At 39.5% G+C, this 26,987-nt stretch overlaps 3 protein-coding genes and 1 long non-coding RNA gene across 10 annotated transcripts in view; 3 read left to right on the top strand and 1 right to left on the bottom strand.

Annotated features, from left to right (window-relative positions):
* The window catches only part of LOC139628118 (uncharacterized), a 37,031-nt gene extending 15,763 nt beyond the window's left edge, over window positions 1-21,268 (bottom strand). The window contains exons 1-5 of one of the 5 annotated variants that reach the window (XR_011692691.1): window positions 21,131-21,268; window positions 18,823-19,036; window positions 16,443-16,655; window positions 9,331-9,508; window positions 6,454-7,895 (exon numbers count right to left, since the gene is read on the bottom strand). This is a non-coding gene — a long non-coding RNA (uncharacterized lncRNA). Of the gene's footprint in view, window positions 1-6,453; window positions 9,509-16,442; window positions 16,656-18,822; window positions 19,037-21,130 lie in introns of those variants that run through there. The other 4 variants (XR_011692689.1, XR_011692690.1, XR_011692692.1 and 1 more) reach the window with 4 other exon arrangements.
* htatip2 (HIV-1 Tat interactive protein 2) lies at window positions 15,712-20,174 on the top strand. Of its 3 annotated transcripts, XR_011692687.1 has the most exons (8): window positions 15,712-15,921; window positions 16,494-16,683; window positions 16,802-16,909; window positions 17,981-18,118; window positions 18,261-18,322; window positions 18,844-19,081; window positions 19,364-19,810; window positions 20,039-20,174. XR_011692687.1 is itself a non-coding variant. In XM_071489487.1 (7 exons), the coding sequence occupies exons 1-6, from the start codon at window positions 15,797-15,799 to the stop codon at window positions 19,058-19,060; spliced, it is 840 nt and encodes a 279-aa protein (XP_071345588.1). In that variant the 5' UTR covers window positions 15,712-15,796; the 3' UTR covers window positions 19,061-19,081; window positions 19,364-20,174. The 3 variants fall into 3 exon arrangements, 2 of the variants coding, with proteins under 2 accessions (XP_071345588.1, XP_071345589.1); XM_071489487.1 differs by having other exon boundaries at window positions 19,364-20,174; XM_071489488.1 differs by having other exon boundaries at window positions 15,752-15,908; window positions 19,364-20,174.
* A 33-nt stretch (window positions 21,269-21,301) lies between the features above and the next one.
* Window positions 21,302-23,440, top strand: LOC139628113 (uncharacterized). The gene is made up of 4 exons (XM_071489484.1): window positions 21,302-21,383; window positions 21,493-21,560; window positions 21,658-23,231; window positions 23,359-23,440. The coding sequence occupies exons 1-3, from the start codon at window positions 21,361-21,363 to the stop codon at window positions 23,214-23,216; spliced, it is 1,650 nt and encodes a 549-aa protein (XP_071345585.1). The 5' UTR covers window positions 21,302-21,360; the 3' UTR covers window positions 23,217-23,231; window positions 23,359-23,440.
* A 1,488-nt stretch (window positions 23,441-24,928) lies between these two features.
* prmt3 (protein arginine methyltransferase 3) overlaps window positions 24,929-26,987 on the top strand; it is a 51,231-nt gene continuing 49,172 nt past the window's right edge. Inside the window, exons 1-5 of the mRNA XM_071489485.1 lie at window positions 24,929-25,087; window positions 25,303-25,423; window positions 25,758-25,840; window positions 25,920-25,969; window positions 26,163-26,268. Of these exons, the coding sequence (XP_071345586.1) occupies window positions 25,066-25,087; window positions 25,303-25,423; window positions 25,758-25,840; window positions 25,920-25,969; window positions 26,163-26,268 (382 nt within the window). The 5' untranslated portion in view covers window positions 24,929-25,065. The remainder of the gene's footprint in view (window positions 25,088-25,302; window positions 25,424-25,757; window positions 25,841-25,919; window positions 25,970-26,162; window positions 26,269-26,987) is intronic.

The raw sequence follows: 26,987 nt of genomic DNA, 5'->3' as shown, positions 1-26,987 counted from the left end.
ATACAGTAATGACTGAAAACCAGCGGCATCCTGGAACTACAGAATATCTAAAAATATAAAACTGTGTAGTATGAATTAAAAACAGCCAGACGAAGTAGTCAAGGTAACACGCTAGCTCTGCCTCTCACACTGCAAATGCAAATCAATAGTTTTTACCTTCCATTTTTTTATTTTAATGCCTTAAAATACTTTTTTAAAAAACTTTTTACACTTGAGTTTATTTACTACAAGTTAAAAGATCAGCATCCAAAGCAGATTCATCACCAGACGCGAGCCTGTGAAGATATTCTCTTTCAAAAACGTGTCCTCTCTTTGTCGCTTCTTCTCTTCGTCACATAATCGACAAAAGTGTTGTTTTCATATAATCCCCCAGATCTGTCAACTCTGAAGCTTGCCCTCTGCCCCCCCCATCCCTCTGCCCCCTCCCACCCCACAACACACCCACACAGACCCCTCTGCCACCTCCTCTCCAGTCCCCACCCCTGCAAAGCAAAGCTCTCTTTGTTAACCTAATGTGCTTTTACCAGTTGCTTTCTGCCAGGGAGACATCTGCTGTGTGCAACCAGTCAATATTGTGAGGACAGTTCAAAGCGGCCAGTTCATTATCTGTGTCAGCTTAACAACCCGAAGGTAGCGGTCTAAGGGACACAAGGAGGAGGAGGAGGAGGAGGGGGAGAAGGAGAGGAGGGGGACACAATGTGTGAGGACACAATGGACTCCTCATTAACCAGTGATTTATCATGATGGGATGCCCAGTTTAACCTTTGCTCCCCCCTCCGCACACATACACACACACACACCTCTAGAAAAGGATCCTATTGTTGGAAGGAGCAGCGAGGACTGTGAAAGTGGAGTTGAAAGTGAAATGATATAGTTAAAAAGTCAAATGAAAAGTAAAAGCGAAAGAAAATCATCCATAGCTGAAGTGTGTCCTTTTTGAGAGTGTGTGTGAGGATAAAAGCCGGCGAGGACCAAGACGCTCAAACTTCTGTGCTCTTTTTTTAATAGTGAAACTTGTAAAAACAGAGAAACTGGTCGCTTCTCTCACATGGTTTTTGTCACTGTTGCCGCTTTGATTTCTTTATATTCCTCTCTCAGATTTTACACATCTGACTATGAAAGGCCTGAATGCAGAGTTCTCCCACTTCCACTAATATGTGAGAAAAGCCAGCGCCTCCAAAAGTCAACTTTATTAAACATTACAGACGATCTGATTCACACCGTAAAAAATTAGCCTTGCAACAGACACACCCTCCCTTTCCTGAGTCGGGCTTTATGAAAGTCAAATCTTTCGGTCATGATGATATCATACATGTCAGAAGCCTCTAAAGATGCTCCATGCATGCATATGCAGGAAGATCATAGTCCATCCTCAGCCGCTCTGCCCTCACTGAGAGGGAGCCTCCTCCCGCACATAAAGGCTGTATAATGAGCGTTTAATGTATGGCTTCTCAAAATGCAAGAGAAAAGGGAATATTCAACGTGGCCCATGTGGTGGTTTTGTAAAGCTGCTGCACTGAGGAACACACCCCTTTTCACTTTCTCCTTTTCCATCCTTTCCATACAACCCCCTCCCTTTTCTCCATCCCTCCCTCCCCTTCTGAATCCATTTGCTTAAATCAATCTCACAGGAGGCGGTCGTGGATAATGTACCAGCCAAGGTTTGTAAACCGTTTTGTTAACAATGCATTTGGAAAAGAAAAGAAAGGAGGAGGAGAGAGATAAAGCGAGACAGAGAGAGTGAGAGAAGGAGAGAGGGAGAAATGGGCAGAAGGGTGCTGAAAGAGGAACAGTTGGGTGGGTGTGGTGTGCGGCACTGTTTCGGACAGGCCCTGTCGACTGGTGACACCCCTGTCCCATCTCCTCCTCCCTCAGCCAAAGCCTGCATCCGCCCAATTCGGTCCAGTCCTCGCTTTAGTCACACCACCTGCCTTCACCATTCTTTACCACACACCCACCCATCCGCTGACAGGACCGACAGACGGCATAAACCCCTGTAACTCAGCCTAAATGCCCCTCCCACACGCACACACATACATGCTACACACGTATACACATCGACAGGGCTGGTGTTCCCTTCATGGGATTATAGCGATCAATAATGAGCAGTGAGAGACCATCATGGTCAATTTCTCAATCATGTCAATATTCTGCTCAGCGGTGACAGAGACACATGTGACCACATACGATTCATACAAACAGGTTTGTTTTCACCTGTGTTATTAACTCACAGAGGAGTGTGAGCAGCATCATACTTGAAAACGCAGCTGTCACATCCTCATTTAGACATGAAAGCTAATCACCAAGGCCACAGCAGATCAGGATGGCTGAGCTGTAAAAGCTCCTCAGACCAGCTGCACTTATGGAAGACTGTTGTTTGGTACTTTGCACCTTATTATTCAGAGTAACTGCAACACTCAAACTTCAGCACTCTTCATGTGGAAGCTGATACTTTTGATAATTTGTGATGTTTAACATGTGCTTGTGTGTGATGGCTGTGTCTTCCAAAAGACATCTTGATTTCTTCAGTGACTGAATGAGTTAATGAATGTATTTCATGAATGGATAAATAACTAAGGAAAATAATAGGATGAATAAACTTTGTTTCAATTTGTGTGGTTTGGTTTCTGTGCATGAAAATACACAGTGAACACAGCAATGCAGATTTTGGACTTAACACCAATTTAAAAAAAAAAAGCAAAACATCTAAATTTCAGATCAGTACCAAAATCGAATCAGCACATCACACACACACACACACACACACACACACACACACACACACACACACACACACACACACACACCACTGTTGGCTACTGAGCATCAGTGTTACAGTGTGGAGTGTGGATGGAACTGCTGTGGCACACTCTACATTCAATTCTCACACAATGTATTTAATAGTTTAGATTAAAACAAATAAATGTCTATACTACAATGCAAAGATAATCAGTGTTAATTCAATTCACTCTGACATTTAGGATTAAAAACCATTATCACTGAGAAATCTGACACACAAGTCTGTTGGTTGATGCTGTATAAGAAAGGGGTCAATTGCTTCTCTACAAGTTAGTAGTGACACATCCTATTAGCAGGGACCTGTTCCTCCATGTTCTCTGTGCTGAGCTACTTTGCCTATCAAAGCCCCTTTTAGCCTGAGGAAGCCTGGGCCAGTTTGACACCATATTCCCACAGGGCCCTCTCAGATCTCCACCAAAGCACCCATTACTGGATCATAAGCTCCAGAATCAGGCTACACTGGACAGGAATCCCCAGTAGAGTCCCACGCATCGGGCTGATTTGCAACATAAGTCTCCCTGTGATTGCCCATTAGCCCCTGTCCCCACTGACAGTGGCTAGCAGGGTAGCATGTGTAGCTCTAACCAGCTAGTGTGCATTGCCATTGAAGGTTTGCTACCATAACTTTCCCTAATTGGCTGTGAGGGGTATTAGGAGAGGTCGTGGCTTCAGGGAATTGATAGTGACATCTGATCTGATGTCCACTTAAAATGAAGACGATGTTGAGTCAGTGTGTTGACAGGGGAGCGTTCCCCCGGGATACGGCTTAGGATCTGATGATTGATGGGTTATTATAATACAAGATCCCTCTGTCAAGGCCAATTTTACTTTTGGTTAATTTTCTTTGATTTGCACCACAGTTGAAATTTTCACTGTACTGGAGTTTTACGTTTGGTTAGTTTATGTTTACTCTTAGCTATTTAAAGTGAGCTCAGGCCTGAAAACAAATCAGGACTAAATCAAAATGAACCTACTTATTCGGGCTGGATCATAAATTAAATCATATTACAATTATTTTGACAGATTTAGTGATTGCAATATGAGTCACAAGTATAGTAATTTTTATATTACATTTTCATTGAAAAAAAAATACAAAAATGATGTTGAGATTTTTGCTGGGGTCTCTACAAAACAAACACATTACCTCACGTTTGGAAAACATGATTTGTAGGTCGGGGCGTCTCTGTAGCACCACAACGCTTCATTTATGGTCTGTTGTGACACATTTCACCTGTATCAAAAAACTGCAGCTCCTGTGATTTGGATATTGCACTTGGCCATATTGAGATTTTGATAACATTTCCATTAATTGTTCAGCTCTACTACTTATTCGACAGCATTTCAGGTAACCTGTCATCCTAACAGGGACTCAAAACTTATCAGAATACAGCTTGCTTGAAGAAACAGCTGAATATTAGTATTAGTCTGGACTATAATGAAAAAAAAAAAAAAATCTTAATATTGTGCATGTTCCAAATTTTCTGAATGTAAGAAAAAATGTTTAACATTTCATGACAGCATAGCATAAAATACCTCTTTCTTATAAATCCTGAGAGTGCACATTATATACACTTATATATTAATTATATAACAAACATACACATCTCCTCATACACTGGTGTTTACATGTCATGTCCTATAGCTTTAGCTCTACTAGCTATAGGTCGGTTGATTTTGTTGGTCACTGCAGCTGCATCAGATAACATGCCACCATCGTGGAGTCAGAGGTGTGACGTGTAACAACAGCGTCAGTGTCCTGTCTCAACATGCCGACTCTCTCTTTTACACAGATGTTGATCCAGCATTTTAAAACAGAACGCTGAGGTGGAATAAAGGCAAATCATATCCGCCTTGAGCAGACTGTGTATAGTAGCTTTATTTTAAAAAAATCCACAGATGCTTTTGATCTGAGACAACATCACTGAACTTTTAGTTTCATTAGTTGTCAAGCAGACATCCATGCTTTTTTAGTTTCATGTTTAATTTTCATCCCCCAAAAAAGTCACTAAAACTGACATGAAATTGATTTAAGCCATGAAGAATTAGAAGTTTTCAGGAGTAAACGTGAGAAAAGTCACATTGATCAAGTGCTTCAGGAAATTTTATAGTCTAAAGTAATTTTCTTACAGTCTTTTCTTCCTTCTTGAAAACAAAGGTAACTTATTATAACTGTCATGACTGGGACTGGAGCAGCAAGAAAAACCTGATCTGTTAAAAACTTTTTAGATCCACAACAGATCCACTCAAAGCCTCTCCAACCACCCACAATCAGAACAGAACAGAGCTCCCAGCTTGTCTGCATGTGGTCTGCAGATCAGAGAGCGCAGACACCGAGTGTGGTCCATCAACAGCTCTTTCTAATCAACCCCGGAGACCCCAGCCTTTTAGCCGCCAGCCCTCAACATGTCTTGCTGTGTTTACACACACTGATTAGTTTGGTAAGTGTACAGAATGTCCCAAGGATGGTGATCTCTGAATCAATGTGCCGGTCAGTCCCATCCTTTATCTTCTCATCCCTTCGTCACAAAAGCCAGAGATCCTCTTGGAATCGGTGAGAGAAATTAGGGGATCAGAGTCGGCCTACTCCTGAGCAAACAGACTGAGCTAATGGACCGGCCACCTTCTCCTCCCCTCAAATTATTAGCAGAGCAAGGGAATGTAGCCAGTCCAGTCATAATGTTAATGCTAAAGCTTGCTAATCCCTTATACACACACACTGGCCTCGCACTTGCCTTGATACACACATGGCTACCGGGTAATCACTCCACCACCCAGGCAGTGGGAGAGGATGGGAGAGCAAAGGAATGAGACTGAAAGTGAACACATGCACATGGCGGGTTTCCCAGGGGCCTGAAAAAATGATGCAGGTTTGTGAGATGTGAGAAAAATGACAAAGGGGGAGAGGTTTCAGGACATGGTCTGGAGCGTGAAACTTGAACTTTTTTTTCCACTGGTGTTTCAATTTGACACGATTGTCCTCAGTTTGTTAAAGGGTTTCAAACTTTTACGGCTGCCTTTTCATCACACCTGTTCTCAGAGGTTTTTCTGGAAACATGCTGTCATGATGTGTTACTTTCAAAAAGGCCAACTGTGCCCTTGAATTTTACAAAATAAGAGCTTGCAAGTAAGTCAGCCAGTCTCTGGACTCTATAGGTGGAACACGATACACACGGGAACTCACAGGTAACCTGATACAAAAGCATTAAAATCTTCCTCCTCCTCTCCGTCAACACATCACTGTGGAAGCCTGGTTTTAGGTTGGCAACAGCTGGCTAAAGCAGAATATGCTAATGCCAGTTCTTGGGAGGAGTACTGTGGGCTTATGAGGGATTAGCGCTTGTTGGCCAACCCCGCTTCCCTGCTGGGCGAGCACGCTAATACAGGTGTTAGTAAACTGGCATTAGACTCTAGCTAATTAGCTTCCATTCACTGAGTGATTGTCCAGCCAGCTCTGCCATTTGTAGTGGTGTTTGCTCATCGGCAGGGAGGTCTCTGTGCTGTGGTGGGTCCGTCATGATCCGACATGATCTCCCTCCTTCCTTCTTTCAAACTCCCCGTAGGCCACTGGACAGCAGGGCCCATCCAAGACACAGACTCAACTGAGACTCAACAACAGCAGAAGAGAGCCAGACTCCCCTGAGACAGCGTCTGTCAAGTACATGAATGCAGCTCTACTTTTTTCAGTTTTGGCCTTCCAGCCATACTAAGCCAACATTTCCAAAACAGTTTCATTTTTCAAAAGCCAACTTTCAGCCACTCCATCAGCACAGCCCATCACACGATACAGGATGATTCCACTTTATTACAATAGTTTTGGCAAATAACTCTTATGATCACATTGTATTCACCACATTAAATGGTAAATGAACTGCACTTATGATATAGTGACCACTCAGAGCACTTTACACTACAAGCTACATTCACACACAAATCCATTCATACAGCCCTTCTTTTCCCTACACATACAGCCCTTACAAGATGTGTGGATTCAGTGTTAACCAAACACACTTTGACACACAGAAGAGCCAAGAACTGAAGTGCAGACGTTCAGATTAGTGGACAACCCGCTCCACCTCCAGAGATACACGTTCGTGATTATAGACGACATTACAACGCACACCTGTAACAATTATCTGTAATAATCTGTCAAACACAAGAAAATTGTGTGTCTACAATTACATGTTACATGTTGCCAGGTCTGATCCACTTTTAGGAAAGCTGTCACATTCACAGACATTGGCAGTTAACTTGGTGAGTAAGAATGAATGGATAAAATATCTGAATCCAGGGTGTAATAAACAGAATTATCATTTAACACATCCCTCCTGTTTCTGTTGAACAACTACAAAAATATAAAGTTGCAATTTGATTCTAAAAAATAATAATAATTAAATTGATGTTAAATGCAACTGTTTTCCATTATTATGTTCAATCAGAGAAAACTCAAACATTTCAAATCAAAGTAGTAACTAGTAGAAAATTTAATGAGATAAATGAATAAAATAATGACACCGTGATATCATTATTGTCACAGTTTCACCAAACCTCAACATATTCTAATACTGAATATTGAAGCTCTTGGTTTAATGTGTTAGTAGAGGTTTGAGCCATTTTTCTATTATCTTGACATGACTGTGGACAGTAAAGTTGTAGAAAAATAATCAAAAAAGTTCTTGTATGAGATAAGAAATAAAAGATGTTTGATCACAAAGCATTTTAAGTCATTTCAAAGGTGCTACATCGTTGAAAAACCTTAAAGGTCAGACAACGATCTTTACTTTCTTTACTTTATGAGATTTTCTCTATTTTATTGTAATTCAATTTCTGCAAAACAGTAAACAGTGTTAGGTTTGTGTTCCATGAGTATTATGCCATTGCTGTTTATTACAATAACAGCTCAATGTTTGCATGTGTGATGGACAAAATGATTAACTGATTATGAATTTAGAGGTGGGCAGGAATTGAAAGATGGGTATTACGTGCCCTGTACTATTGCTGGATGTGGGAAACAGACTAAAGGTTAGTTGGTTGACATTCCCGAAGCCATTCTGCTGGGGATGTCGGCAGTTCAAAGGAGTCATTAAGCTTCGCCCGTCCTGCCACAAAAGGGAGATTTAAGACAGCAAATAGATCTGATAGTGAAAACTCAAAGCCAAACACAAATATCTACTAAGAGGCTTTGGTGTATTATGCTAATATTACCCCATACAAGACCGTACAGATTTAACTGTCTCAAGTTTAATTTTCTCCTGGGAAAATCTCATCATAACTGATCATGTCTTATTCATGTTCCTCTCTGAGAAATTGATAAGTAAAAACCAGATACAGATAACTAATAAATACTGACATTTCATTAGCAACTAATATCTAGTAACATAATGTTCACTGAAATCAAAGATCATATCAACTAACTATACTTCTGAAATATGTTTAATACTGAATAAGGCCTACGAAAGCTGGACTAATGTCACCATAACTTCCAGCCACAGAGAATAAAGAATCTCCTGTGAATTAGTTGATTGACTTTAACAAAGCCGTGCTGCTAAAAAGGACTCACGGGCCAATATGCATCCATTTTGATGAGGGTTTGCAGCTCAGCAGCAGAACAATGGCTCACTTGGTGAGGAAACAACTTTCAGCGGATGTGACACAAGGACATATTCGTGAGGAAAAAAAAGTGTGACTTGACTTTGGTTTCGGAGTTTCTGAGCAAAGTACATGACGGCGTGGTCTGTAATATGAATCAGCAGATGGATACAGACAGATACAACAACCTATTTGTAAATAAATAAATCAAGTTTGGTTTAAGACTTTCTGGTTAAAGTACCTGATCATGTCGTGGTCTATAGTCTGTCTAAATTTTCATAGGACTGTCTATCTCCTTTTCTCCATGATAGCGTATGGTGGTCAACTTTTATGTGAGTGGTTTGGAAACTCATTTGCTGACCTTTTTTGATTTTTTCTTATTGATGACCAAAATCAAACTGCTCAGAAACCTCACATTTTGTTGCTCATCGTTGTCAGTCTCTCTACAGCCCAAGCTTTTGTCACTGTTCTGTCAATGTCTGTACCATATTGTTAAATACAGGTATAAAAACACATTTTTAGATGGTCTCCCCTTGAGGACATTCACAGTGTGAAGTGGGTATGAATGTCAGATCGCCAGTTTTTGTAAACTGACAGAAACTGTTGGACACTGACCACTTGAATTTAATCAGAAAGGTGTGGCGGTAGGAGGATTTTAGAGATGTCTAATCACCTGACAAGCATTTAGGACTAAATGCAGCTTAAGCCTCCCATTGGCCAACTGTTCCCCATCTCTGTCACAAACAACCAGTTGCCTTCAAGCTTCTGTAAGTACCACTAACAGACATTTTTGACAATAATTTGGATTGTGCAGTATGTTCACATGTGCAGTGTTCACATGTTTGTTGGCACGGATCCTTGCAGGCACACTGATGCAGAAAGTGTGACTGATCAGAAATCCTAACTGGTTTATGAAATCCAAAAGCCCACAACATTTTTTTTAACTTACCTCAGAATAAAGACGTCTGTCAGAGCTTTGTCCAGCATTGGTGCAGTACAAACATGCTGTGGCACAGGCAGGACAAGACGACTGTGACTGCGAGTACACATTGCTCTCTCCTTTCCAGTCTTCACATTCAGCACAGTCAGTGCAGTTGCAGATAATGTACGAAGGGTTGGACTCCTATAAAAAAAAAAAACAAAAAAACAAATAAACAAACAAAAAAAATTGTTATTGTAGCTCCTGAAAAACAACTTGAATGCAGAAATCATAAAGCTTTTATTTGATTGATCATTGAAGCCACAACAAGAGAAAAAAAACATCACCTCACAAGCTGCTCACTGCCTTCTTATTTATAGCATTTCTTAAAATATTTAAAAGTTTAAAAGTTGTCTTTCAGTCTTGGTTTTACACAAGAGTCTGTGTTTTCTAAATAAGGGTAAATGTTATATGTGTTATTAAAATGCACAAAGGACCTAAACATAAATGTTGTATTAATGGTCGTATGTACACATTCAAGACAGAGAAGTTAGCAGCAGGTTGGCCAGATGTGCAAGTGTAGTCTTATCTCTACCTGCTGGGAGCAGCCAGGTCCACCAGACTCTTTTTGGGACCCTCTATTGAAAAACAGTGATAATCTGTTTGCTCCTTTAATGAGCTCATTGTTCCTCAGAGGAGGAAAAGCAGGTCTCACTGCTGCTTAGCTGCTGCTCTGCTGCAGGAAAGCTCCTCTGAGCACAAATGATACTCTGCTCTGCTGCAAACACATTGTTAAAGTCTGAGCCTGTAACAAAGCCAAGCCTGAGGAAGAGTCTGAACCTCTGTCCTGCTGTGGAGTGACTTTGTTGTTCTGCTTTCTTCACAGCTGATCAGAGGATCTGGCTGCTGGTATGGCCATTTGAACCCCTCACACTTCATTTTCCGAGTTTTCTTTAAATTTAGATAAAACTGCATCCACACTTAATGGCATTACGTTCTATCTACTATTGCATAGAGGACAGTTGCTTTTGTTTAATATTTAAAAAGAAACCAGGACTTGTTTTTTTTCCTCACTACAACTGAACAACAAAAAGGAAAATTTAATAAAACCAACAGGTGAAAATCTAAATAATACAAAAAACTGAGTGAAAATCTTATGTTAAGAGATTTTACAATTTGTAAAATGAGCACTCTAGTTTATCTGGTTCTTTATTTTTTTTAGAGGGACTGTATTTCTAAAAGAAAACTTTTTAAACTGTATTAATAAATAAAGTGAGTAATTACTCTCTATTTACAGGAGGGAACAAAGAAATGATTCAGAGCATGACATAATATTATAGTAACAGTTTGTTTGAAGTGATTTGCTTCTTACAAAAAAAGAAATTTTCAGTGGAAATCTGTAAAAATAATTTAAAAAGAAATCTTTTAGCAAAGCTCAATTAATCTGACATGCCACATTACTTACCCTATCTGTAACCCTCAAACTAAAAATAGTGAATATGTCTTTAACATGCTGAAAACCCAAAACCTGACGTTAATAATCCTTTAAGAGACAAAATATGCATCCTGCTCAGTGAAATAAATCAAGAGCAACAAACTTATGTTGCTTTATACTCATAAAAATGATCAGTAACAACTTGACTTTATGCACACTGAAAAATTCATGGATCTGTTATCATTCCGACGATAAAACACATTGGAGATTAATTACCATTGAAATGTATGACAACAAATGGAAATGTGAGTGGAGGGTCACAGAAAAGCAAAAAGGCATCATCTTGACTATTGTTCACACCAGCTGCATCAGTCGACACTGCAACAAATAATGGCAACAGTCAGCTCTAATGATGTACGCTTCTCTCATGACACACACACACACAGACACATCATAGGTACCATTGAACCCTGCATCTTGATCAGACAGTGCCTCCCTAATTGAGCTAATCCCCACTTCAGGATCAGTGCTGTCCCCTGAGGTCTGACCCTCCACCCTCCCTGTCTCCTGCTCTCAGTGTCTCAGTTCTCAGCTTAAACCTCCCGTCCCCTCTGTGGCTCATGTGGACTGTAAAGCTGTTTATTGGGAGACAATGGGCAGCAGATTGTGCTGTCAGGCTCCATTAATTACCATCATTAGCATCACACTCGATAGTCTGTGGGACCGGGGTCCTAAACCTTAAGCTGTGTTTGTGTAGAGATTGTATGTGTGTGTCTGTCTGTGTATGTATGTGACATGTGTATTTGTAGGCAAACATGGATACACTTCTGTTTCATTCAGGAATATGCATCAAGTCCCATTCATAAATGGCCTCTTTTCTTTATCTAATCTGTCGTATCAGTCATTTATACAGAATTTCAGTATTTGCTTCAAGGAAATAAAGATTCAATATATCATGTGGGGCAACATATCAATACAAAAACTCAAACATACACAGAAAGGTGACAAATTAAAGGAAAAAACAACATTAGGTGTCTTAGTAAGGTGCTCAGGACACTGCAACCTGCCTGAATAGTTTGATTCTACAGGTCTCTGGACTCTACTGGAGCACTGTCTGACACATTGGTCCAAAATCTCCCAGAGGTGTTTAGCTGGGTTGAGATCTGGTGACTGAAGGCCACAACATACTGTATGAGTCACATCATTTTCATCCTGAGTCAAACCATTCAGTGGCCACCCAGGTCATCTTGTTTCTCTGCTCATTTTACAGGTTTTACTTTAATTTTTCACACATCTGTAGCTCACAGAGCTAAAAAAGAAACAAAAAGGAATACTATCTGATCAGTAGAGACTCCTGAAATGTGCCAGAGGTGCGTCATCAAACGTCATCAGTTAACACTTTCAACTGTCAACTGAAAAAAACTGTCAACAACCTTTGTTAATTTTCTGATTAATAACAATGAAAACACATCTTGAATCTGTTTTAGCTGTGACTTCTCTTAGCTCTGGACTCCAGGCTGGAGTTTTATTGTTAGCACATTTCATCCTCAGCTGCAGAAGTTGCATGTGACACATTTGACATGTGCGGTTTACTTGCAATTTTACACACTAGTGCCAAGATCTGCAATTAGCTAAAAACTGTCTATTAATACAAGCACATCACAGAATACATGAGCTTACTAATGGCAGAACCAACTTTTAAGAGCATTATCAGTTTTGATCTCCCTGTTTTTCACCTGCAGTAAAAACATATCTGTGTTTGCTAGTAGAGGTGGGAAAACATGGAATATTGGTGTCAACTTCAAATAAATACATCAGTGCATTACTAATTCATATTACATATAGTACCGGCACGTCCTGCCAATTAGGCAGGGGCCGTCACACCTGTGTGAGTAATTATTTCCCATCCACTAAAAGCTAATCCTGTCTGAATAGAGCTCCAGGTGAAGTGTGGCAGAACAGCGGTGACATCAAACTTATGCAATGTTGAGGAAAAGCAGGACGGACTGTGACTCAAGTATAAAGAAAGCCAACGAGCCAATGGAAGCCAACTCTTTATGATCCATATGTCCTTTAGTGCAAGCTAATCAATGGTCAAACGCAATTGACCACTGACCACCATTGGTATTTTCACCTCCAGCAGTGGAGCTCTAAAAGGAAATTGAACCACGTTTCTGCCACGCACCCACTGGGGCATAAGCCTTCTTACTCCAACTTCCTGTCTAATCAATGTGAGAGACAATGACTCAACAGGTGCGACAGACAGGAGCCCAGCAGCAGCTTTCCTCCCTGCCGCTAGGCCCAATTAGCACCCGCGGCTAAGGAACAAAGAGGCGACATTTCATTTCAGCAGAGTGCCAGTTTAAGGCCTCTTCTCTCTACCTCAGCCTCTTTTCTTTCTGTCTTTTACTGCTGACATCTTTAAAGGATCATCCCTGGCTCCATCATATTCTATTAGATTGGATCGATGCCTTGTGTTGGAAGTGGCAGGGGTGTTAAAAACATGGGGCGTTGATGAATTCATTGCATGTGACTGGACCTACTTTCTTTGTGTGGCGGTTTTGGCTAATGAAAACCCCTGAAGGTCTGACAAAAGGCAAAAACATTTTTCAGGGCTTTGCTCGCACTCGAGGTCCAGACTGGATTTCCTGACTAAATTACAGCCACAGTACAGCCATCCAGGACAACCTATGAACTTATTTGGAAAGAAAAGATCCAATGTATTTTAAAATGAGTCAAAAAGGTTTTCATGGTCATATTTCATACAGTGTCTGGTGTGTAAACAGCTTTTATCATTGTAAGAAAATAAACAATTCTCTGGAGCCTTTCTCTTCCTCCTCATGACTGCAAAACCTTGTTTTCTATACAGCTAGTAACTGTGTCATATTTAAATCAGGTACTATTATTTTCCATCTGTTCTGCTTCTTCAATTATCAGATAACATAATGCATCAAATATTCTTCAAATTATAGATAGAAAACGAAAGTATATTTCTTATGTATTCTTATGTTCCACCAAGCATTTCTGAGAATATGACCTGTGTCGTTGGCTAGAAACCACACAGGGTAAACCACAGCAAAAGAATGGCAGAGTTAAACGAGTTTTTAATGTATCTGGAGACTGACAATTTTCTTTTGAGGTTTAAATCTCTTTCACCTGCTTTAAGAGAAATTTATGTAAAATATGGATGTAGTGAGTTTGTATTTTAACCTGGAGTTGTTAGATCAAACACTGGTCTGTTAGGGTTGACTCTGTCTAATGAGGTTAGTGCAAATGACAGTTAATTTGTACTGACCTCATCAGACAAAAGAAGAAGACGACAAACTCTTCACAGCCATGTAGCCAGTCTTGAAAAGGGGTCTAGCATTACTGGCCTTACCTGCTACACAAACTAAGAGGGTTAGAGGTTAGGAAAGAGTTGTTAGAGCCTGAAATTCACTTAATTTACAACTTCGCTGTAACTACAAAGGCTCAACCGTCTCAACTCTGATGAGTCGGGCAGGATGGAAATGGGGATGGTGTAGAGAGTTAATTTGATCTGTGTAAGATAAGGTGATAGGGAAGGTTGTGATATAATATCATAGTTATATTTAATCTTCTTTAACTCATTGTTTTTACATAATGTGCCTTTGTAGCTAAAAGGGCACCTATCTCTCCGTCTTTCCTGGCTAATGAAGAATGTAATACATTTTAAAAGGACCATTAAATGATGCTTGCGCGCGCACACACACACACACACACACACACACACACACACACACACACTATTTTTCTGTCCGGTCACAATCATACAAACATAACTGAACTCCATTTTCAGTAAATGCTGTAATAGATGACTGGCAGAACTAGTTTAATCTCAGTAAATAAAGGTGGGTACTGGTAGAACAATCAGAGTCTACAATATGAATTAGATTACATAAACTATATGACATAAACTAACAAAAAAGCCCTACATGGGAGAAACCTGGTCAAAATCAGGCATTTTAAAACCCATGTGAAAATACACTGGTTGATCTGATCTATCTTGGAGGAGTGCCAGCGTGGTAGGGATTGCCCCAAACTCTTTCATTATCAAAACATAGTGAAGAAGAGATTAAGTTTATTACAGGTATTAATTTGACTTTGCATCCAGCACGTTTTATTCCTGCCATCATACAGGAAATTATAACAGAAAACAATTTGAGCTACTTGTTAAGCAAAGAAAATGTTTACAATTTCCTGGTTAAAGCCACAACCCCCAAGCCTCGTAGTGCAGGCTACACGTAGTACTTATACAGGCCGTGCCTAGTTCTGGCATTGCCTGTACAACTGGTGCCCTTCTCTGCACGCACTGAGCAATAAAGAGATGCTGTATATCATAAAGAAGATCACAGCAAGACTTTAACTGAAAGTCTAAATGTTTAAGGCAAGATAGGCAGCCCCTGTACATGCCTATGTCAGGAGCATTTCAGATTAAAAGCACCCCATTGTGTTTCTTTTGTATTTATTGTTCATTTTTGTCTGTCATTTTAACCCCATCATGTTTGTAAAATGTCCTTTTATATGTTAAACTGATTCAACAAAAAAATTAATCTATTAATTACAGAACCCTTTTACATGGCGGTTTATCATAAAGAGGTAGCAAATTCATTATGAGGTACAAAAAAAAGCTGAGCACCACAGATAGACATCATTAATGTAGTAAAGGGCCTGTGGTATGGGTATCAGATTGGGTGAAGAATGAAAACAGGATATTGCAAGAATTCATGGGGAATTTCAAAATGCAAGTGCGCATGCGCTGTACCAAGCGTTATCTACTGTGTAAAATGAGGATGGGAACGGAACATGTGTAATGACAACCCCCCCCCCCCCCCCCCCCCCACCCCTTCCCGTGGGGTGTAATAAAATATAATACAAAAAATAAAATAAAATATACCATTAATATTCTTGCAGTGAACGAAACGGTGACGATAATATCTGTTTTCCCCTCAACCTATCAAAACAGCGGGCAGAGAGCACCGTCCGTGGACATGAAGCAACCAGGAAGTGCCCAAGCAATGTAATCGCTGCTCTTGGCGATGTCTGCTCTGAAACCGGTGGTCTCCTCCCTGGGAAAAGCTACCGCGATCCTAACTCTCGCAGTTGTTGTCATTGCAGCGGTTTTGAATTATTTCGACGACTCTGTCTCGGGTAAATACTCCAGGTAACGTACAGCCGGGGTCTCCGTTAGCATTCATGAACGCTGGTCTCGGCACAAGCATTTATCTAGTTGCTGTCTAACCTGTAATGCTAATGCGAATATAACCACGTTAATATTTAATGGTAGAGCTATAATGGTCCCAGACATATGGGCCACCGGTGTAAACATTATAAAGCAGCAAAAATTGATTTAACCGGGGAGCGTTCCTCAGTGTTTCTCTGTGTAATGATATAGTGAACGTCAAACCAAACTCCATTAAGAAATCTGTTAATTTAAATTCCTCTTTATATTTTGCAAACGTACTCACCCTGTAAAACACAATCAGGACTGGTTTCTGGATTGTTTGCATCATCTAATGAATTCGTCACAAACTGCATCCTCTACATCCCAGATTTTAATATGTTTTTTTTTTTTATACTTGCTTATTGCTGCCCACCAAGCTGATAAAGTTTGCACAGCATGTTTCAAATCTGCACACATTACCTACATTAAATACATGACAGTGTGTTTAATTTTGGTATTACCTGCACTCGTGCATGGTGCTAACAGAGTGGTCAATGTGTTGTGGCACACAGCATGGCTGAGGACTTGAAGACCCTGGAGGAAAACTTCAAGCAGCAAAATAAAAGCTGTTTTATCCTCGGCGCGTCTGGGGAAACTGGCAAGATGTTGCTTCAAGAGCTGCTGGGGCACAACATCTTCTCCAAGATTACTCTCATTGGAAGGAGACAGCTCACCTTTGAGGGCAAAGCATATGAAAATTTGGTGAGTGGACTGATCTTCTAGTTTAGTTGACAGCTTTTTCAATAAGACACTCCATTATCTAAGATTCATCATGTTGCTCATTACATTTCACTTGACACCTTGTTTTCTGTGCCTCCAGGTGCAAGAGGTGGTGGACTTTGAGAAGCTTGACGATTATGCTGCTGCCTTCCAGGGCCATGATGTGGGCTATTGCTGTCTGGGAACAACCCGGGCAAAAGCAGGGACTGTAAGTCAAACGTACTAAATCCAGTGTGGGCGGCTCATCTGTGAATTCATTAAAACTTTGGTGTTGCGCTGTATATCTCTTGGGATTTGATGGTTTATTGTTTAGTAGCAATAGCTAAGCAATTTGGGGTGGAGCAATGACTAAGCAATTTCTTTGCAATTCACCAACATTTCCACTAGAGCCCAACTAAAAAAAAAGTTTACCAGGCCAACTTATTTATTGATATTGCCCTACCAAAAATATATATTTGTATCAGTGTATATAAAGGCCAATAAGTAAAAGGAAACTACAGGAAAGAAAGAAAGCTAAAGATATGTTTGTCATTTAGAAACAAAGCTGTTCCATAGTTTGTTCATGAGAGCACTGACAAGTACTGTCAACTGTAAAATGTCCTGCTCTCTACATATATATACGTCTTTAATAAAATAATTTATGGATTCCTAATCAAAAATGTTTATCTAGCTTACATAAAAAAACTGGTCTCACAAATATCAATATAGTATTATAGTAACCTCCAAAATCCAGCATTTGTTGGGCAATAATTCTGACTTTGAGTCTTGCACATTTGTTTTGCAATTGTTACTGCAACATATTTATACTAGTCCATAAATTATAAAAAAAGTTGTTGTGTTATTCAATAGTCTGGCAGTATGGATAAAAAATACGGGGATAATAAGTGCTGCTTCAAGACTGTTGTTATTTAAAAGGTATTCAAAAAACAAAATCAATAAAATGCTCATACTCATTTGTCCCATTTAGTGAAATGTTTGATAGATGCTAGTAAATGTTTACTTGTTGTCACTTGCTTACATGTAATGATAAAACAAGATATTGCAATATGATCATTTTGTCACAATATTATACAGAAATGTAGCAAGAAATCATTTTGAATTATTATGTTCAGCCATAATTATGATACATTTCTTATTCAAACATGATTTCATTGATACTTTGTTCTATTGAGCTACAATTCTTATTGATATCAATTCTTATTAATATAATATATAGAATTTTCTGTAGTCAAAATGCTGTCAATCTTAGATTTTCTGTTACTTCTCTCTTTCCTTTCAGGAAGGATTCATCCGTGTTGATCATGATTATGTTCTCAAATCAGCGGAGCTGGCCAAGGCAGGAGGCTGCACACAGTTCCACCTGGAGTCCTCCAGAGGAGCTGATAAAAACAGCAACTTCCTCTACCTCAAAGTCAAGGTATTCCGTTTCCTCACTCTACTGCATTCCACATACTTCAGTCTTCTTCTTTTTCTCAACTAAAGCTTCTCTGTGTGTCTTTCAATAAACAATGACATAAGCCAATCACTGAAAGCTCAACATGAATGAATTTTTCTTCCAGGGACAAGTAGAAGCGGATATCGAGGCGCTGGGCTTTGACAGATATGCCATTTACAGACCAGGGTGAGTGACCTCTTTTCTCATTCACTTCAGTACTTTTGTGAGACAGACATCCATATTCACCATATGTGGTAAGGAAAACTGTGCCCAAACAAAAAAATTAATAATACATAATACATAAAATACATAAATGCCATCCTGCCAACTGGGTCAATACATATTTGCACAGATCTTTTGCTAATTTAGCACTTAAACAGGGCACTTGTGACACCATGTGACTTTTGTTTAAAATCATGCATGAACCATAGCAGTGAGGTAGGAAATTTTAATGTACCAAATTTAAAAGGAGATTGTCAACTTTTTCAGTGTGGTATAGACCATCAACACATGTGATTGCCCCCTTTTACATGACACAAAGTGTTGATTGTACTTGATTCTACTACCCTGTACAAGTTGCCCATTCTAATGTGACTTATTGAAAATGAATATTGTTAATCACCACAGTGGAGGAAAAAAAAAAAAAAAAAAAAGATTTCAAATCTGGTCTATGAAATCATCAATACCTTTGTGTTTTTCTGCAACAGGGTTTTGTTGGTGGACAGGCAGGAGAGTCGGCCTGGCGAGTGGCTAGCCAGGAAGTTCTTTGGTGCCTTTTCTGCTGTGTGTTCTACATCCATGGCCATCCCAATTCAAGCGGTGGCAAAAGCAATGGTGTCAAACACTCTGCTTCAACCTGAGCAGAAGATGGAGATCCTGGAGAACAAAGACATCACCAGTCTGGAAAACAGGACAGGGAAATAAGAGAGAGCAGGAAATACAGAGGTGAGGAAAATACTACCCATGTAAGTTTCCTGATATGGACTGACACATGCTGGACAACTCGACACCACGTCTGTTCACTATATGTTTACATTAGACACAATTCATGACCCAAATTTGTGTTTGAGAGATTTAGAAGATGAACTCCCTAAAGAAAAGTAAAACTCATGAAGTCATATTTCTTTGGTTCTAAAACTCTACCTGTGTGAAGTTACTTCTTTGACAATTTTCACTGTGACTTTCTGAGTGACTTACAGCACCAAACTGTTCATTTTCTCTTTTCAGCAAAAATACAGAGATGGCTACATACTGCAAACACTCATCACATCATCCTCAGGATTTTCACAATACTTTATTTATTTAAGAGTTTTGCTGCTGTCAGGAAATCAAAGGGTGTGTCTTTGAAAGTACTTGACTGTTGTTCAAAATATGTAATCTTGAAATTGTATATGGGCTTCTTGTTTTTCTGGTCTTTAATAATATTGCAATGTTTTCATCAGGGAACTATTGTCATGCTTTTTCATGTTCACCACTTGTGCTCTGAGACAACAGATTGAACCACTGCCTTAACATAAATCCTCATGTTTATTCTGCACTAGATTAATATATTGGATGTTTTTAAATTAATTAAAATGTTTCCATAAAAGCTAAACCAATAGAAAAGAATATCTGACATCCATATCTATACTATACTATACCTGCACAATATATTGTGCTCGCTCAATATTGTATGTCTATAAACAATATCGATGCCATGCTATATTACAGGTAATATATTTGTTCATTTTAGATTAAACAGTATCTTTGACATGCAGATGCCATTAATGATATGATTTTATGATACCAGCAATGGAAGAGTTTTGAATAAACTTTGTCACATGTTTCTGAAGCCAAACTGCAGTCCTATAATTTAAGTTAACAATTAAAGCCCTTAACTGCAAAATAAATGATTAACAACAGCAATCATGAATTTTAAATTATGATCCATTATTAATTTATTATACAAAATAATCAAGTAACCAAACTATGTATGTGGTGAAGTCAAATATCCAGAATATGATGTAAACATGTTTAATAAAAAAAAGTTTTTCTTTTATTACTTTTCTTGTGTTTTGATGTTTTTCATTGCTCTATGTAAAGCACTTCATGTTGCCTGTGTGTTTGAGAGATGATAATCAAATAAACTTGATCTAGCAGCCCCCCCTTGTGACTAAATGTGGTTACACACAGTGTGCCGTAAAGGCCCTCGTCACACACAGTCTTTCTCCAGCAGGTCATCTTGAAACTAGGCAGTAAGATTAAAAGTTGAATTTTCTACTGCAGACTTATGCTGCTGGAACTGATACAGGTCTTTTTTTCCCTAAATAAATGGAAAACAAAAAGCACTTATGTTTCAGACATCATGCTGTCAGGGACGATATTTTACATTTAAAACACACGGTAACGCTTTTCTCTGATAGAAGATATTTTGTCATGTCATAGTATGACAGCCACAAGCGTATTGAGTAAAATTAACGTGTAAAATTAAGGTTGAGCGACTTTGGTCGGTCCCTGTATTGTGCATGGCCTCACACACGCTCAAACATAACAGAGCCATCGTTAATGTTATTAGTAACACCTGTACTTTTCCTGCTATGAGAAAATGTCAGCTGTGAAAAAGGCCTATTAGACCAAGATTTTAAAGATAAATTAGGGTAAATTTTAGTTCAGCTAGGAGATTAAGTCCCATATTTTAAGTCCTATACTTCACATGTGAAGACTAGTTTTACTTCCAGACAGAATTTCAGGAAAAAGGGGAAAAGCTGAATTACATAAATAATTTATTTTACTCAAAGAAAAAATAATCTCTTCCATAGTGATCAGGATAACACTGCTCTGGAGCATGACACTCATTACAGATTTGACAGATTTTTTTTTTTTTGTTTACATTTTTGCCTCACATATCTGCAGCATTCCTCTTCCACATGATTAATCAGAAAGTATTATAGCTAGTGTACAATTGCACATTTTTATCAAAACACACAAACATCAATATAGAATATAATAATTTACCTCTGACTGGCATGGTCTGGGAAATCTCCAGTATACTCTCCTTCCTGCAGCTTTGCATGTTACCATCATAGCCATGCAACAATTAGTCCAACATGTGGAACAGCTGAGTTGATCTGCCACTCACTCCTCAGAGTTTAGAAATAGGGGCCTGGATCTATGCTGCCTGTTCTCACAGGTTGGTTGTAGCCTGATTTACTCTTGGGTATGGTCCTCCTGGGTAAAGCTGAACAATGAGCCCTGTGGATCGTTTGAGGTAAGTTGTCCTTTTTGATGTTCCTTTTTTTTTTTTTTGCTATTTGAATTCTAGAGTTAATAAAATACACTTTGGGAACTTATGATCTCAACCTGTGTTGCCCTTTAAGCTGCAGGCTGTTGGTGCTTTGCTTTTTGCTGCTGGCTTGTGATGTAAATTGTGAAAACCCCCAGAGAGGTAATGAATGACCTGTCAATCTGCAAATATAATAGCCATGAAGGGTTGATAAAGTTTTAACATAGCTGAAGATGAGTTATCTCTTTTGTTTCAATAGGTTATGTCCTACATGCCAAGGCAGGACATTACCCAATGGGAGTCCACAATGACAACAAAGGCTATGAAAGATGGAGTGAACCCCGTGTTTTCAGACGCCCCACAACAGGTTACAAGACATCAAGCATGGACAGCAGTCAAAGTGGCAATATTTACCTCGCTCAAGATCACACCACTGACTCTAAATCATCACAAATTCAAAGCCATTATCCTTATCCTGTTCTCCTGGAAACACAAAATAGCAATGTTCCAAAAACCAAAGCCAATCGTCTTAACTTTGGCTTCAGATCAGGATCAGTTACACGAGGACAAAGTACTGTGGTGTACAACTGCTCTGGAAACAAAGCAGTCACTTTTCCTGATGGTGAGAAGATTCATCAAGCAAACTCTGATTCTGTATTCTCCACTGGTTCTGTTCAGTTTCCAGCCCGCATCTATCGCGCTAGAGCTAAAACAGGAGGAGGTTTTTCACCTGTTCATGCAGATAAAGCTCCAGTAGGCTTTGGACCCAACAACAGAAAGAGCCTCAGTCATTCACACAGCAGTATAGCAAATCCAAATAAAGCCATCAAGTCTGGTCTGAGGTCTGAGTCTCACAAGCATCATGTAAAATCCTCCATAGCCAACATACAGCGTCTACACCCACAGAAGTCACGTCTCAAAACAAGGCCTGAAGTGAGTGGGTATCGCTCCGCCTTTATTTCCTCCAACAGCTTTAAATACGACAGAACAAATTCTTTGCCAGAAGTTTTAAAACCCGCTGACAAGAAGACAGACTCCATCATGAAGGGGCGTTCTCCTGGCAGGAATTCAGCAGGAAAGGCTAACACACAGATGCCTTACCTACCATGGAGGCCCAGGGTCTATAGCAGTGATGTGCTGCCTGAACCAAGAGGATACGCCCACGTCCGGCACCTCAAGCCTGCTTTTGACAAAACACAACCCCAAGCTAGTTCTGCTACAGGTAGAAAATTCTTGGAAACAGGTTTTCCATCTGTAAGTCAGAAAGAAGGCAGTTATAGCCATGATTCAACAAAACCGGGATTTGGTCTTGGTGTTCCAACACCCAGTGAAAGGCAGCTAAATTTTAATAACAATGTCAGAGGAAGCCAGTCCAGCAGCTGGCATCTTCCACCACCAGATAGAGCACAAGTCCCTGTCCAAGGCAAATTCAAACCTTTCCAGATACTTCCTACTAATAACAATCTCTCTGCTGACTCCCTTTCATCAGATAATGAAACAGCTCCCAGTCAGACATTTGCAGGGACAACACTTCCCCCTAGTTTGAACTCAACAGGTATCACTTCAACAGTAGTTCCCTCAGTCTCCAGAAAGCAGAGCACCAAGTCTTCTTCACCCATGCTGACAGAGGGCAAAGATGCAGAACCTCTCCCTCCAGCATCAAACCTTCAGGGCCGTTCTAACAGTTCAGCAGAAGCTGGACTTTCCTTGGACCAAATCAAATCCTTTCAGGGTTTTTTCTCCAAACTACAACCAGCAGGAACAGAAATAAAAGGTGACAAGTCCTCTACAAAAGCATCAGTCTGGTCTGGAGTTTAAAGTGACCTGTAAGAGGTATGCATTTGTGGTTTTTAGCAATTCATCTGCATTTGTATCCATAGGCCTGTCTGCCAGACTGTAAAGACCAAAGTTGTCAAGGTTTCAATGGTAAAGTAACTGCTGATCCTTTGTTTCTGCCCAGGTTTTAATCCTACTCTGACATCTGCTGCTTGTCCAGGAAAAGTATAACTTTGAATAAATAACTTCAGAAAGTTTGCTTATTATTTTTCGCTTTTACTGAGTGGCTTTAAATCATGAATCAGAATTGATCAGAAACCTCCTTGGAGCTAGTCAGATATTTTTCAATTGTCTCTTACTGTGATTTTACATATTTAAAATAATTAGAAAACTTATTTTTCCCACGCTTTAATAAATCTGTTATCGTAGTAGTTAATAAAACCTACTTTAGGTTTACTTTACTTTAGAAAATATTACATTTTTTGTCAGCAATTTTTCCCATAGAAATGAAATGACGGGATGTTCGCAATCTCCAGTTTCCCACAACTTTCCATGCATTTATCAACCTCTTCTACTCATTCATGCTTCTGGAAACTGCTCCTCAAAGGTCGAAATGTTCAGAAACTTTATTCCATTTATGGCTGTAGCTGTTCAACTTTAAAACACCACTCATAGCTTTTACTCAGTTCAAGTTTCAACTCACGCAAACAACATGAGTCACATCTGAACTTTTTTCACAGCTTCCACTACAGTTTGGATTCTTTATCCCCTTTCCCTTTAACTGCTTCTTCATTCATGAATTGCATTTTCTAGAATTTACATTTATCACCACCAAAGTTTATTTGACAGTTAGCAATCAGTTAGCTACCTGTGTAGCATAGGCTCTATGTCCTGCAGACCGGGGGCAACATCAGGATTCATTTAGTCATTGTCATGATTAACCCTCCTGTTATGTTCATTCGTCAGGAACAGCAGTGGTGTTCCCGGGTGCATGTTTAATTATCCAAAAGATGTCTGACACCAAAAAAATCCTAACAAGCACTGTGAATATTTCATTACTAACTATTCTATCAATATGTAGTGCAATGGTGTTCCTTACCTCTAATAGGTAATGGTTCAATTAGGATAATTCACTCGTTTTTCATTAAAAAAAAATGCATGTTCAAACTTTTTTTTTAAATGTTTCACCACTTTATTGCTTTAACACAATAGTTTTACATAACATTGAAACATAACATTTAAATGTTGATATAAACATGCAGGGGGTGGTTGCAAATATGTGAGATGAACCATTTTCATATTATATGCTGATTACACTAACTAAGGCAAGCAGAAGAAGTTTCATACTGAAAAAATACTTTTAACTATTTTTCCTAGATCTTCAAACTTTAAAACGGGGCAATTTGACCCGGAACATAACAGGAGGGTTAATATAAGTCCACTCACTCCCTCTTTACCTGGGGTTTAGTCTCCATCAGTTCCTGGGAGAAATACCTGGCTGCCACCAGCTACATGTTGCGTTCACTTGCCACCTGTCTGTCTCGTTGCTGGAGGAAAAAGAGTTGGTGATCCACTCCACTACATTTCAAAGGGAAATATTGTACTTTCTCCTGCACTACATTTACTGCACAGCTTTAAACAAGCAAGTTACTGTAAGGATTGTAACAGCGCCTGCACATTTTCTTTAGAAATTGTATTTTCTGGTTTCAGTTAGTGTATTAATATCTATTATTATCTATCTATTGTTTAATGTTTTATATATTAAATAAAATACTTTGGCAACATCTTGTGGTGTACATTGGAAGTGCCTGCTCTGGCTTTGCTGACGTAAGGAAGGGACCCTTACGTCAGCAGACGTAACCAGGAAGTCCAGTGAAACCAAGGCGACAACATGGCGGAATACACAGACCCACGTGAGTGTTGTAAATAGCAGATATAACCTAAAAACTGTAGCTGACAAATATGAAAGCGCTTATTTTGGGTAGCGATCATTTCTATTGCGTATGTAGTTTAATGAATTCTGTGCTTTGTTTTCCTTTTCCCCACATTTAGCCGTAGAAAGTAGTTAGCTTGCTGCAATGCTGCCGAGATTGGTGTGTGCAGCTGTAACGAGGTTTTACTTTGACAGACGGTGCTGAGGAGATGCCCGAGCTCTCTGACGGTGACGATGATGACATTGAAGAGGATGAAGAGCAGTGGCAGTGGATGGAGGAGGACAGTCAGCCAGTTACCTGTCTGTTCTGTGACAGGTGAGACAGGCTTTTTTTTTTTTTAAGCCAGTGTTTGAAAACAAACAGGTGAATCTAAAAGTTTGGGCACCCCTGGGCAAATGGCATATTTTGTTGTTTTTATTTTGAACTGTAAAGAAATAACAGCTTCTGCAGCAAACCGACATTAAACATGAACGTTTCTTCAAATGTGAATGCACTGTTACTTTTCAAAGTCATGAACTTAAAAGATGGCATGGACAAAAGTAATTATTCACAGTTTGATTCTGTATGTTATTGGGGCTTTTATGAGTCAGCATTCAAGAGTATTATGTAACTAAGCAGCTTTTCCTCCCTGTGTATTTTTGTTTTTCAGGTTGCTGAGCTCCGTACCAGCCACCTTGCAACACTGCACAGCAGAGCATCAGGTCAACCTTGTAGATGTGATAAGAAAACACAGTAAGTAGACAGCGACGTCCTGTGCTTTACTCAGGAATCAGGTTCTATTGAAATGACTCACCCTTTTTGTCCTTCCTAGGTTTAGACGACTATGGATACATAAAGATGATCAACTTCATACGGTCAAGAGTACGTACATTCATCTCTCTGTTGAATGGCTGGTCTCAGATATGGTTTAACACTAGATTTAAGAGTTCTGTTTTACACCCTTCACATTTTAAAGTCTTAAAATTTCAGAAAACTTCTACAAAAGATAGTTAATTGTAGTACAATGGAATGAATAATATTAATAATTTTTTACTAAACAAATCTGCATTTCTAGAAATGTGATGCATCCTGTCTGACGGGTCTGCCAGATGCTTCCTTACCCTGGGAGAGTGAGGACTTCCTGCGGCCGGTTCTACAGGACGACCCCCTGCTGCAGACAGGTACGGTTACTCCATTAATTTTGATGATGACAGTTTTAATTTTTGAGTAACTAATTGCAGTTACTCAACAGATATTTTTGGCAACTGTCAGGTAAACACAAATTGACACCATGAAATCCAGTAGACGGGGAGAGAGGTGCTGATTTAAAGAAATGGGACGCACACTTTAGGACAGTCTCTCCTGGAGGGCGTTCATGGTGTTGCACTCAGTTTGTAAATGCTGAAGAAAGAGAGTTGAAGATAAATTTAAATCCTGTGTGTTGTCTCACCTCCTGACTCGCTGTGTATGTGTTGGTCAGATTGTTGGTTTTATAAAGTTGCAATAATTGTTGGATGCAGCCCACTGAAATGTGACGCTGAAAATGTGTTGTGTGCAGAAGTTTCAGTTGCTGTTTAATGATTGTACTATATCGTCGTCAGTGTACTGATATTGTGGCTAAATACGCTTGTGATGGCCTTTTTTCATGTTTTCTGACTGTACCGGCTGTTAGCTACAGTGGAAACATGTTTGATCACAGTCTGGACTCCATGAGCATGCAGTCTCACAGCTCGGCAGTGAGGTCACTGAAAACTCCATTGGGATTGCCCAGTCTGCTGTTCTGTTGTCCAGTATTTGTCTGGCTCCAGTGTGCTTTCAATGTGGGAGCAGGATTGAGTTTTGTGTGTAGGTGTAGAGAGCGTTAGTGGAGTTGAGTGACAGATTTTCCGGTTGAAAAAAA

Source organism: Trachinotus anak, unplaced genomic scaffold (assembly GCF_046630095.1).
Source record: "Trachinotus anak isolate AG129_WGS33_773 ecotype Australia unplaced genomic scaffold, CSIRO_AGI_Tana_v1 ptg000011l, whole genome shotgun sequence".
In the NCBI taxonomy this organism is placed as follows: Eukaryota; Metazoa; Chordata; class Actinopteri; order Carangiformes; family Carangidae; genus Trachinotus; species Trachinotus anak.
The sequence above is the reverse complement of the archived record's forward strand: the minus strand, read 5'-3'. Positions and strand labels throughout refer to the sequence as shown.